The following is a 12,658-nucleotide window of genomic DNA, read 5'->3' as shown; positions in this document are numbered from 1 at the left end:
TGATATTAGGGGTAGAAGAAAGGTAGGAAAAAGAGGTGATTTTTAGGTATTTTGCTTGAGCACAGCTCTGTCTTTATCATCTCTGTTTATCTAAAATAGTCCAGGAACTGAGGGAAGACTCAGGGAGGGACAGACTTTAGGAGCAGAGGATCACATGTCCCACATTGGAAATCCTGCGTGAGGTGTGTGAGGCGTCCAGGTGGGTGTAAGGCTGGTGCTGAGAGAGGCTGAGACACATCAGCGTGCAGAAGGTGTTTAAAGCGGGAGTGCAGGCAGAGAGCCCCCGAGGGCCTGGACCCAACCTGGAGAGGTCAGCAGAGGGCTAGACGGGGAGTCTGGCGAGGAGCTGGAATGGAGGAGGAAGAGAGCCCAGTGGCAGGTGAGCTTCCACATCCTTGATGAGGTGCGCTCAGAGTCTCACCCACAAGAAGACCGAGGAAATGAGGCAGGTGTGTGCCCAGAGTGCCAGAGAGACACCGGAGAGAGCTGCCAGGCAGCTGCAGGCCCTGGCTCAGTGTCAGGAATTGAAGATGAAATGGGTCCAACTGATGATGTGAATTTTCTTCTCCAGCAACACTGAGTTGCTTGGGTGCAGGGGGGAGCAGTGGGACAGCTGGGCTCCTTCAGGGGCCTGGCGAGACAGGCCTGGGTGGGGGACGAGACACAAGCAGAGGATGGCAGCAAAGGCTGGGCTCCAGCTGGGTAAAGGCGGGTCACCAAGCTGGGACAAGGAGGGTGTCTCCATGAGGCTGGAGTTGCGTGCAGGATGAGAGAACACATGTGCTGAAGCGTTGTGGGTGGTGGCCTGGGAGGCAAAGCCTGAGACTAGGATTTGGGGGGAAGTGACTCCAAGCTCCATGGGGTGACAGTAGGAGACGTATTGGAGGTTGGGTGTTTGGAGGTGGGGAAGGTTAGGAGCTGAGTGACAAAGTGTTGGATCTGCACCTGTGCACACACATACACGTGGACATGTGTCAAGTCACTGAGGACTGTGATGGAGCAGGAGTGGAGAAGATGGCGAGCCAGCGACAGAGTGCATAAGGGATAGTAACTGGCAACAGTGACAGCGGCCAGGAACAGCAGCAGGGATGTGCTATAGGGTGTGGGCACTGGCATCAGGGATGTGGAATGAGCAATGGAGAAGGAAGATGCCGCCATCTCTGAAGCCTGTGGGGTGTGAGGAAGAGGCAGCTCTCACTCAGAGGCGAGTTGGGGAGCTGCACCCTTGATGTGAGGCCAGTTTCGGCGGGGGCAGGAGTGAGGATGCTGGGGAGAGGCTGGGTCTTTAGGAGAGGGGCTGGCGTGGCTGGTGGAGGTAGTGCCAAGAGCAGGTAATGAAAGGGCACACCCTGTGCCCAGTCTTACCTCTGCCTCTTGGGGGACTCGTTTGCCAGAGAGAAAGCATCAGCAAAGTTCTGTCTTCCAGAGGCTCAGCAAAATGCACAGGAGGTACAGGTTCCAGTGGTGAATGCCAGCCTCATGAGGGTGTTTGGGGCCAAGTGGCCCCATTAGTGAGGGCTAGGGGCCCTGTGGGCATGAGGGTGCAGGCACCTGGGAGGCCATTTTGGTCAGCTTCCCCGTGGTTACAGCGCAGCACTGTGACTCCAAGGACTTGGTGCTCCTCATGCTGAGCCACGCCAAGCCTGTCTTTCAGGGACTCCATCACTGCAGGGCTCAGCCCAGCATAGAGTAGGCCCCTTCTCTGTGTTCCCCGGGCCAGGGGACTTGCACACCAGAACCCTTCTTCCTCACAGATTTCTTGACTTACCTCTCTGCATCGCAGGAGGCCCTGCAGGCAGATGTCCAGCCCAGAGCTGGCTGCCTGGCCAGGGTAGGGACATGTGGCTGCCCAGGGCCATGGGATGGGGCAGACACGCGAGGCCAACGCCTCTGGTGTGGAGATAGTACAGGGTGGTGGGGCTCCCACAGCAGGTGAAGGGTTCAGACTCAGAGGGTCCAGCCCTGTGAAGGCGGGGCAGGTGGGGGGGCCTCGGGTGGTGAGTCGGGGGCTGCAGGCTCGCTGCTCAGCCTCCCTTCTCTTGTTGACAGCACTGACGTCTTCATCTGCACAAGCCCCATCAAGATGTTCAAGTACTGTCCCTATGAGAAGGTAAGGCATGCATCTGCTCAGCTGGACCTTACCCGTGTTCAAACAGGTGCGGGATGTGGGACTCAGCCTGCCTGTGGAAAGGGGATGGACCCTCGCAGCACTCCCCCACCCCTGTGACAGTGGCTCCCGCTCCCCAAGGCCCTCTCCTGCCCCAGCCTGAGGCTCTAGTTGGGGACTCATTATGATGCAGTTTCTTGTTATGATGACAGGGAAGGGTGCCTGTCACTGTGTCAGGTCAGCCTGGGCCAGAGCAGGCCTTTGAAGGGTGAGAACCGTAGCTGGGGAGGGCCTCGAGGCATGTGGATATATTTCCATGGAAAGTCTCACAAAGGTGAGCTGGGTAAAGTTCATTTTGCTATATACTCACTTTATTATCTTCATTGAAAAGAATTAGAATTGCATGACATTGAGACCTTTCTGGAAATTGGGAACTTGAAGTGGCCAAACCCAGAGGAAAGGTCTGTGACCCTGGAGGAGGCACTTGTGCTGGAGGGCAGAGCAGCTCTTCCCAAGCTCAGGAAGGCGAGATGTTCAGCCTGGAGCCCCTCCTGCTCTGGGGGCGTCAAACCCTCAGGCATGAGTTCTTTCAGGGGTCTTCACATGACCTTTCTCTCTGGATTCCTTTTTTTTTTTGGAGATGGAGATTTTTGCTCTTGTTGTCACCCAGGCTGGAGTGCAGTGGCATGATCTTGGCTCACTGCAACCTCTGCCCCCTGGGTTCAAGCAATTCTCCTGCCTCAGCCTCCTCAGTAGCTGGGATTATGAGAGCCCACCACCACGCCCAGCTAATTTTTTCTGTATTTTTAATAGAGACAGAGTTTTGCCGTGTTGGCCGGGCTGGTCTCAAACTCCTGAGCTCAGGTCATCCACCCGCCTCGGCCTTCCAAAGTGCTGGGATTCCAGGCGTGAGCCACCAGGCCTGGCCTGTTCCATGTTTAAATGAAATTCACGGTCTGGCACAGTGTACTCCCAGCTACTCAGGAGGAGGCTGAGGCAGTCACTGTTTTAGCTGGAGTTGCACTGGGTGGCCATGGCCATCGACCGGCAACTGTGGGAGCGAGATTAACATGGCCTCATTCGTCTGTTCCTGGGGATTAGATACCGTCTTTGTGCCGATCGTCCCACCTTTGTAGCCTCAGTCCGGGACCGCCCTCGAGCTCCAGACACTCAGACCCGACGTATCTGTCCCTGGGGTGCTGGTTTCCTTGCCGTGTCCTTCCTTCCCTCCCAGTGGGTGGCAGTGCTGTCTGCCGTCCTCACGAAGTCTTCTCTAACCCCTCACCTCCGGCGTGTCGGTGCGTCCCATGTCTTGTGGGACCGATTTCTAAACCGCGCCTGGCACCTGTCCGCTTCTGTCTTCTCACTGCCACCACCCTGGCGTTTCCTCCCAGGGCAGCTGACGGGGCCTCCTAAACTGCCTGCTCCTCTCGGTTCCACGCAGGCTGACGAGGCTTCTCACACAGCAGATCATGGCAGCTCCTGACTCGAAACTTCTTTATGGTTTCCCTTTAGAAACCATGTACGCATGCCTGAGCATGACCTGCAGGGCCTGCCTGCCTCTCCATCCACTGGGGCCCCTCCCCAGCAGCTTTTGGCTTGACATGTTCTCCTCCCATCCCCAGTCCTGGTGCCTTCTCATCCATGAGGCCTCCGCCCAGAAGTCTCCCCACATTTTGTGACCATCATGTTTAAGTGTATTCTTTGTCCACCTTGGTTTTTGGATAACGCTTCCCACCACTTGAAATGGGTTTACGTTTTCCTCTATGACTTGTTCTTTGTCCATCTCCCGACTGGGCCGGGACCTGTGCAGGCTGGGCTCTCACTGTCCTGCCCGCTGTCAAGCCCAGCGCCCAGCGCAGGGCGCACACCATGAGTACTCACCGTTTGTTGTTAGATGAGTAGATTCATTTGTCCAACAGAGAGTTACTGAACAGCTGTGAGCATCAGGGCTTGCCGCTCATTTGATGCTTTGATCCGCCAGGCGCTGTCCTTCTGACATTTATAACAGCTGCCTGTGAAGCAAGAAAAATTCTGATTTGACAGATGAAGAAACTGAGGCTCCGAGGGATGAGGCAGCTCATGTACTGGGTCTGACGCTTGCCCAGCCAGCGAGGCCTGCTCCGGGTCTGCCTGTCGAGAGCCTGTGCCCACTGCCTGTGTGTTCCCCGGCAGGTAGCTAGCGTTCACTCACTGGAGAGGATTTGGAAACAGTACGGATTTAAGAGGAAGAGGATGTCAGTTAGGACCCTAGTCCCAGCAACATCAGCAGCCTCTGGCTAACTTGAACAAAGGCAGGACCGATTAGAAGGATGTTGCTTTGCTCAGGGAATCAAAGGGAAGCCTGAGGAAGCAGGCCTGAGACCACAGGGGCAGAGCTCACAGACTCTCCAGCGAAGAGTCCAAGATGCTGGAGCCCGCTTTCTCCATCCTTGGGTTTCATTGCCCAAGATTCATAGTCCCAGGAGAGGGAGGCCCGTCAGCTGAGCTTGGGTCCCGCACCTAGCCCTGGGTGCTCTGATGGACTGTTCTAAAAGGCCACAGCTGGTGGCAGAGGTGTGACTTTCCAGAGGAGTTGAGGTGCCGTTGCCAGAAGAAGGGGCACACTGACGGTGGATGTCCTGATGGAACTAAACAAAAGAGCAAAGGCAACAAAGATCCACGTCTGCAGTCCAACCACCTGGAGAGAGATGCTGTTAGCACTTTGATCTGTTTCTAGCTTTTTTTTGGCAGTGGCAAGGTCTCGCTATGTCACTCAGGCTGGAGTGCAGTGGCGCCATCTCAATTCACTGCAACATCTGCCTCCCACGTTCAAGCAATCCTCCTGCCTCAGCCTCCTGAGTAGCTGGGATTACAGGTGCATGCCACCACACCCAGCTAATTTTTTTTTATTTTTAATAGAAATGGGTTTCATCAAGTTAGCCAAGCTGGTCTTGAGCTCCTGACCTTGTGATCTACCCACCCGGCCTCCCAGAGTGCTGGGATCACAGATGTGAGCCACCACGCCCGGCCTTGGTTTTTCTTTGATGTCTTTTAAATGTAATACATGGGCCGGGCACGGTGGCTAATGCCTGTAATCCCAACACTTTGGGAGGCTGAGGCAGGTGGATCATGAGGTCAGGAGTTCAAGACCAGACTGGCCAACATGGTGAAACCCCATATCTACTAAAAAATACAAAAATTAGCTGGACATGATGGCTCATGCCTGTAATCCCAGCTACTTGGGAGGCTGAGGTAGGAGAATTACTTGAACTGGGACCGGGGAGGCGGAGGTCGCAGTGAGCCGAGATTGCACCACTGCACTCCAGCCTGGGCTACAGAGAGAGACTCCATCTCAAAATAATAATAATACATGTATTTAATGAAGCTTACATCCTGTATGGTTTTCCTTTTCTGCTTAGTAATATATTTTTAGCCTTTTTTCTGTTATCAAACACTCTTCAGAAATAGGATTTTTTTTTTTTTTGAGGCAGAGTCTAGCTCTACGGCCCAGGCTGGAGTGCAGTGGCATGATTTGGGCTCACTGCAACTTCTACCTCCTGGGTTTAAGTGATTCTCATACCTCGGCCTCCCAAGCAGCTGGAACGACAAGTGTGTGTCACCATGCCCACCTAATTTTTTATATTTTTAATAGAGGTGGGGTTTCACCATGTTGGCCAGGTTGGTCTCAAACTCCTGGCCTCAAAGTGGTCTGCCTACTTTGGCCTCCCAAAGTGCTGGGATTACAGGTGGAAGCCACCACGCCTGGCCAGAAACATGATTGTTAATAGCTGAAGGCGTCTTGTGAATAAGTCTTTGTACGGTCATGTCCTTAGGATGAATTCCAAGAAATAGAACTCCTGGGTCATGTGAGAAAAGGTAGGGTTTGGGTAAATATCACACAGAAAATGTATTCATTTCCACTGCACCAGCCGTGGGCAGGGTCCTCTCCTCCTGCCAGTGGGCAGACTGGGCCACGTAGGGTCAGTAGAGGAAGTGGGCTGTTGAACAAACGACGACGGGAAAGTGCGCAGCACGTTTGAGGAATTCGGGATGAATTTGTTGGCTGGTGGCTATAGGGGCTGTTAGGAGTGGGGTTGGGCGGGGTGACGGGGATTAGTTTATCCAAATCTCCCAGCTGTCGTCATGGTTTGGCCACACCACCACCTCTAACCCTAGAACTAAGACAAGGGGGAAAGTGTGGGCAAGATGTGGGTAAGACGAAGGTTGCTCCAGGCACCCCCTTGCCCACCGTTTATGCCCCTCCCCTCCCTGTAGACCGGCACTTCTTCCCTGGCTGAGGGCGGGCAGGTATTAACAGTTCCTCTGCTCCATGTCTGGGGGTGGCAAGGAAGGGCTGGAGGTGGGTCTCGGGACACATCTGCACAGGACAGAGGTCTCCAACATGGTAGCCCCAGTCCAGGCTCAGGCCCCAGACCATGCACACTTCTTTGCCAGCTCTGTACACCGAGTAGGATCAGCCTTTGTGGCCAGAAGTGGGAGCTTTTCTCCTTGGTTGATTTTCTTTCAAGACCTAGTCAGAGGATGGGAACCTGACTGCCATCAGCTCTCCCTCTTTCTCACATGGAGGGAGTTGAGTTGGGTGACATTCAGGTTACCAGAACCTTCTTTCTGGCTGGAAAGAAAGTTTGCCAACATTCTAAACCCAAACCGCTGGGTAATAGTTAACAGTAGCCAAGCTGGTCGTATATGCCTGCAAGGGCTTGCCCTGTAGTGATGCATTTAGCCTCATAGTAGCCCTACACAATAGGTACTGTTATTATCCCTGTTCTACAGATGGGGAGACTGAGGCACAGGGTCAGCGGCCAGAAAGTGGGGAGTCGGACTTCAGAGCCCATGCTCTGCTCCTCGGCCTCAGTGCCTCTTCTCAGACTCCCTGACTTGGAACTGAAGCAGCACGACCTGTACCTTTTCACCCTGCAGAGAGATTTTAAAATCCACAGCAAGTTCTTCATGCACAGGCATGACATTTTACTCTGAAATTTTCCCGTTCAACAACGGGAGTAATCACAAGCCAAATTAAGGGAAGGGCTTGGGTGCAAAGGGGAATGTGCTCTTCTGACTTGAAGACTGGTTTCCAGATGACATGTCTGCCTCGTTCGACATTGATTTTTAGAATAAATGTCAAAAATTCCCACTTCAGGCCGGGTGCAGTGGCTCATGCTTGTAATCCCACTTTGGGAGGCTGAGGCAGGAGGATCACTTGAACCTAGGAGTTCAACACAGTGAGACACCATCTCTACTAAAAAAAAATGAGCTGGGTGTGCTGGTGCGTGTCTGTAGTTGCAGCATTTTGGGAAGCTGAGGTGGGAGGTTCGTTTGAGCCTGGGAGGTCAAGGCTGCAGTGAGCTATGATCATGCCACTGCACTCCAGGCTTAGTGACAGAGTAAGTCTCTGTCTCAGTAAATAAATAAATAAATAAATAATCAACCCACTTCTTAATTGGGCCTCTTCCTTTAACCTGAAATAAAAAATCTAGACCTTTTTTTTTTTGGAGACAGAATCTTGTTCTGTTGCTCAGGCTGGAGTGCAGTGGCGTGATCTCAGCTCACTGCAACCTCCAGCTCCTGGGTTCAAGCAATTCTCCTGCCTCAGCCTCCCAAACAACTGGGATTACGGGCAACTGCCACCATGCCTGGCTAATTTTTGTATTTTTGGTAGAGAAGGAGTTTCACCACATTGGCCAGGATAGTCTCGAACTCCTGACTTCAGGTGATCCACCCACCTCGGGCCCCTAAAGTGCTGGGATTACAGATGTGAGCTACTGCACCCAGCCAGTATAGACCTTCTTTTTTAAACTTAAGATAATGAATTATATTTCTTTGCACGTGTGTGTGTGTGTGTGTGTGTATGTGTATTTTTTTGTTTGTTTGTTTTGTTTTTGAGACAGGGTCTTGCTCTGTGTCCAGGCTCAGGGTAGTGATGCAATCTCAGCTCACTGCAACCTCTGCCACCTGGGTTCTAGCAATTCTCCTGCCTCAGCCTCCTGAGGCAGGGAATACAGGTGCACGCCACCATGCCTGGCTAATTTTTTGTATTTTAGTAGAGACAGAGTTTCACCATGTTGCCCAGGCTGGCCTTGAACTCCTGAGCTCAGGCAGTCTGCCCGCCTCTGCCTCACAGAGTGCTAGGATTACAGGCGTGAGCCACTGCACCCGGCCTTCTTTGCATATTTTACTCTGAATTTTCAGTTGCTCCCAGTACCTTTTCCAGTTGCTCCCTGTAGGACTTATGCTAAAAGGCTTGGGACTTTCTCTTGGCACGTAAAGAAGCCCTAGGTTCTTTAGGGGACGGCACGGGGGCCACACTGCCAGCCTTCAGGAGCTTCGTCTGGAGCTCCTGAACCCCACTCAGCCCCCGCCATGCCATCTCAGTGAGGCTCACGGTGTGTTTTTTGGCATCTTTCTGGCCCATACCAGTGTTTATTTTAAAAATTGTCTGTTCCTGCTAATTGGCTTGAGGTTTCTTTTAGGGGTAGTGCAAACATTCTAGAATTTAGATAGTGGTAATTGTAGCATAACATTGTCGATACACTAATGACCAATGAATTGTGCGCTTTAAATTGGTAAATTTCATGGTATGTGAATTACATTTCCCAAGAAAATAAAATTGGCTGTTCAGATGGCTAATAATTCCAAAACTAACTCACCCCTTTCAGTTAGATCTGGCCATTTTAGCATTGTAATAGGCATTGTAGACAAAAGCTCATGATCCCTTTATTTATTTATGTAATTTTTTTAAAAAGACAGGGTCTTGCTCTGTCGCCCAGGCTGGAGTGTAGGGGCACGATCATAGCCCCCTGTAGCCTCTTAACTCCTGGGCTCAGGTGGTCCTCTTGCCTCAGCCTCCCACTGGTTAGGATTACAGGCATATGCCACCACACCTAGCTAATTAAAAACATGTTTTTGAAGAGGGGGTCTCCCTGTGTTGCCTAGGCTGGTCTCTAACTCCTGGCCTCAAGTGGTCCTCTTGCCTTGGCCTTCCAAAGTGCTGAGACTACAGGCATGAGCCATCGTGCCTGGTCATAATACCTTTAAAGTGTCCTAGATGAAGCCATTCATTCTGAAAACCTTCAGCTTTATGATACTATTTTTCTAACAGTGTCATTCGCCCACCTCTCACACCTGCATACCCCACCCTCCCTGATTGGAGGCTTGTCTTGGGATCTGCTCATCTAAGTGGAGCAGGACTCTGTACCTTCCAACATTCTACCTGCCAGGGATTGTGTCTAGCTCATAGAGCCCTAGTTCTAACATGTGCATTTGGTGGTGGGCCTGTAAGCCACGCAGCACAGGAAGGGCAGGGAGGTAGGGATGAGAGCTGCCAGCCATCTGCCTCTCTGATCTTTTCCAGCGCTATCCTCTGCCAGCATCCCCCTTTACTCCTGTGTCTTCTTGGTAAGCACTGGTCTCTTTGCTCTCGAGGTGGTTCATGGACTTCATGCCTGCACCCCTGGGTCTTGGAGAGAGGGCCTCCCCTGGGAGTCCTGCCCACAGTTCTTTAGCTACATGTAGTTTTAGGTTCCATGGCAGGCATTTTTCCTGATTCTGGTCTAGAATAACAGAACTGCTTTATGCTTGGATAACTTTACATTCATCTGGGCTGAGCTATTTTCTCCCTAGAGCTTTCAGGAACCAAAATGGTGATCAGGTGATGAGCAAGCCTTCTTCCGAACAGCTGCTGATAAACCCAACAGACGGTTCCTTGTCCAAGCCTACCCTTGTCCGCTGAGGTGTCCCTCTGAGGCAAATCTGAGCTAAAGGCACAATGCCCCCACCAGCGTGCACATTGTTACAGCTGATGAACCTACCTCTATGCATTATGGCCACCCAGAGCCCATAGTTTACATCAGGTTTCACTCCCAGTATCCTGCGTTCTGTGATGTTGATAAAGGGGGAGGCTATGCATTGTATAGGGGTAGAGGGTATATGGGAAATCTGTACCTCTGCTCAATTTTTCTGTGACTAAAAAATAAAGGCTATTAAAATCCACAGTGAATGAGAGTCCCTCTTGCTCCATAGCCTCTCCAGCATTTGGTGTCAGGGCTCTGGATTTTGGCCTTTCTCATACGTGTGTAGTAGTGTCTCGTTGTTTTAATCTGCATTTCCTTGATTAATGATATTGAACATCTTTTTAGCTAAATAGCCCTTTGTATGTTTTCTGTGATGACATGTTCAAGCCTTTTGCCTAGTTTCTCACTGAGTTGCTTGTGAGTTGTGAGAGTTCTTTATATATGCTAGAAACAAGTTCTTTATCAGATAATGTGTTTTACAAATATTCTCTCCCAGTCTGTGCTTTATATTTTAATTTTTTTTCTTTTTGAGATGGAGTCTCTCTCTGTTGCTCAGGCTGGAGTGCAGTGGCACGATCTTGGCTCACTGCAACATCTGCCTTCTAGTTTCAAGTGATTCTCCTGCCTTAGCCTCCTGAGTAGCTGGGATTGCAGGCATGTGCCACCATACCAGGCTAATTTTTGTATTTTTAGTAGACACGCGGTTTCACCATGTTGGTCAGACTGGTCTCGAACTCCTGACCTCGTGATCCACCCACCTTAGCCTCTCAAAGTGCTGGGATACAGGCGTGAGCCACCGTGCCCAGCCTTCTTTTTCTTTTCTTTTTGGAGAGACAGGGTTTTGCTCTTGCACCCTGGCTGGAGTGCAGTGGCATGATCACGGCTCACTGTAGCTGTGACTCCCTGGGCTGAAGTGATCCTCCCACCTTAGCCTCCCGAGTAGCTGGGACTACAGGCAAGTGCCACTACGCCCAGCTAATTTTTAAAACTTTTTTTTGTGGAGTTGGAGTCTTGCTTTGTTGCCCAAACTGGTTTTGAACTCCTGGACTCAAGCAATTCTCCTGCCTCAGCCTCCCAAAGTGCTGAGATTACAGGCACATTTTCTCAACAGTCTTTAGAAAAGCAGAAGTTTTGTATGTTTAGATTTTTTATTTAGGTTATGATCCTTTTTTGTTTGTTTGTTTTTTGAGATGGAGTTTCACCCTGTCGCCCAGGCTGGAGTGCAGCATCACAATCCTGACTCACTGCAACCCCCACCTCCCAGGTTCAAGGGAATCTCCCTGCCTCAGCCTCCTGTGAAGCTGGGATTATAGGCGCCCGCCACCACACCCGGATAATTTTTTTCTATTTTTAGTAGAGATGGGGTTTCACCATGTTGGCCAGGCTGGTCTCGAACTCCTGACCTCGTGATTTGCCCACCTTAGCCTCTCAAAGTGCTGGGATTACAAGCGTGAGCCACTGCGCCTAGCCACTGTAGTTTTCTAGTAACTTTTGAAAGCAGTGTGAGTTTTCCAAAATTATTCTTCATTTAAAAAATTGTTTTGGCTCTTCTAGGTCCTTTATATTTCTATTGAAAGTTTAGAACAGGCTTGTCAGTTTCTACAAAGAACCTAGTGAGAATTTGATTGCAAGTGCATTGTAGTTATGGAGCTAAACAATATTGGATCTTCTGATCCGTGAGAACACACACATCCTCATTTATATAGGACACCTTTAACTTCTCTCAGCAATGTTCTGTAGCTTTCAGTGTACCAGTCTTCCACATCCTGTGTTAAATTTGTCTCAATTTTATGGTGTATTTTGTTTGGCACAGAGACTATCTTTATAAAAATAATTTTTTGAATTTTATAGTGGTAAATACACATAAAATTTATCATTTTAAGTGTACAGTTCAGCTGATTTTATTTATTTATTTATTATAGAGACAGGGTTTCACCATGTTGGTCAGGCTGATCTTGAACTCCTGACTTCAGGCGATCCACCTACCTTGGCCTCCCAAAGTGCTGGGATTACAGGTGTGAGCCACCGCACCTGGCCACAGCCGATTTTATTTTTAATGTTATTATAAACTTTTTTGTTTAATTGCAGTTTCCAAATGTATACAAGTGGTTTTTTAATTTTAATTTTTAATTTTTGTGGGTATATAGTTGGTGTGTCTATTTATGAGGTACATTAGATGTTCTGATACAGGCATGAAATGTGTAGCAAACACATCAGAGCAGATGGGGTATCTGTTACCTCAAATATTCCATCCTTTGTGTTATAGGCAATCCAATTATATTCTTAGTTATTTTAAAATGAACAGCTTTTTTTTTTTTTAGATGGAGTCTCGCTCTGTAGCTCAGGCTGGAGTGCAGTGGTGCCATCTCTGCTCACTGCAACCTCCGCCTCCTGGGTTCCACAGATTCTTCTGCCTCAGCCTCCCGAGTAGCTGAACCTACAGGCACATGCCACCACTCCCGGCTAATTTTTGTATTTTTAGTAGAGATGGGTTTTTGCCATGTTGACCAGACTGGTCTCGAACTCCTGACCTCAGGTGATCCACCTGCCTTGGCCTCTCAAGGTGCCGGGATTACAGGTGTGAGCCACCTCGACCAGCCATGAACAACTAAATTATTTTTTGACTATAGTCACCCTGTTGTGCTAGCAAATACTAGGCCTTATTCATTTTTTCTATTTTTTTGTACCCATTAACCCTCTCTACTTGCCCCTAGATACCCCTCCACTCGCCTTCCCAGCCTCTGGTAACCATCCTCCT

General features: G+C 50.1%; 1 protein-coding gene across 1 annotated transcript in view; it reads left to right on the top strand.

Annotated features, from left to right (window-relative positions):
- The first annotated feature begins 351 nt into the window (after positions 1-351).
- NT5M (5',3'-nucleotidase, mitochondrial) overlaps positions 352-12,658 on the top strand; it is a 24,618-nt gene continuing 12,311 nt past the window's right edge. The window contains exons 1-3 of the mRNA XM_037733593.1: positions 352-379; positions 1,755-1,893; positions 2,050-2,110. Coding sequence (XP_037589521.1) covers positions 352-379; positions 1,755-1,893; positions 2,050-2,110 — 228 coding nt within the window. The remainder of the gene's footprint in view (positions 380-1,754; positions 1,894-2,049; positions 2,111-12,658) is intronic.

This window comes from Cebus imitator, unplaced genomic scaffold, assembly GCF_001604975.1.
Source record: "Cebus imitator isolate Cc_AM_T3 unplaced genomic scaffold, Cebus_imitator-1.0 Scaffold538, whole genome shotgun sequence".
Classification (NCBI taxonomy): domain Eukaryota; kingdom Metazoa; phylum Chordata; class Mammalia; order Primates; family Cebidae; genus Cebus; species Cebus imitator.
This window is presented reverse-complemented; position numbering and strand designations above follow the sequence as displayed.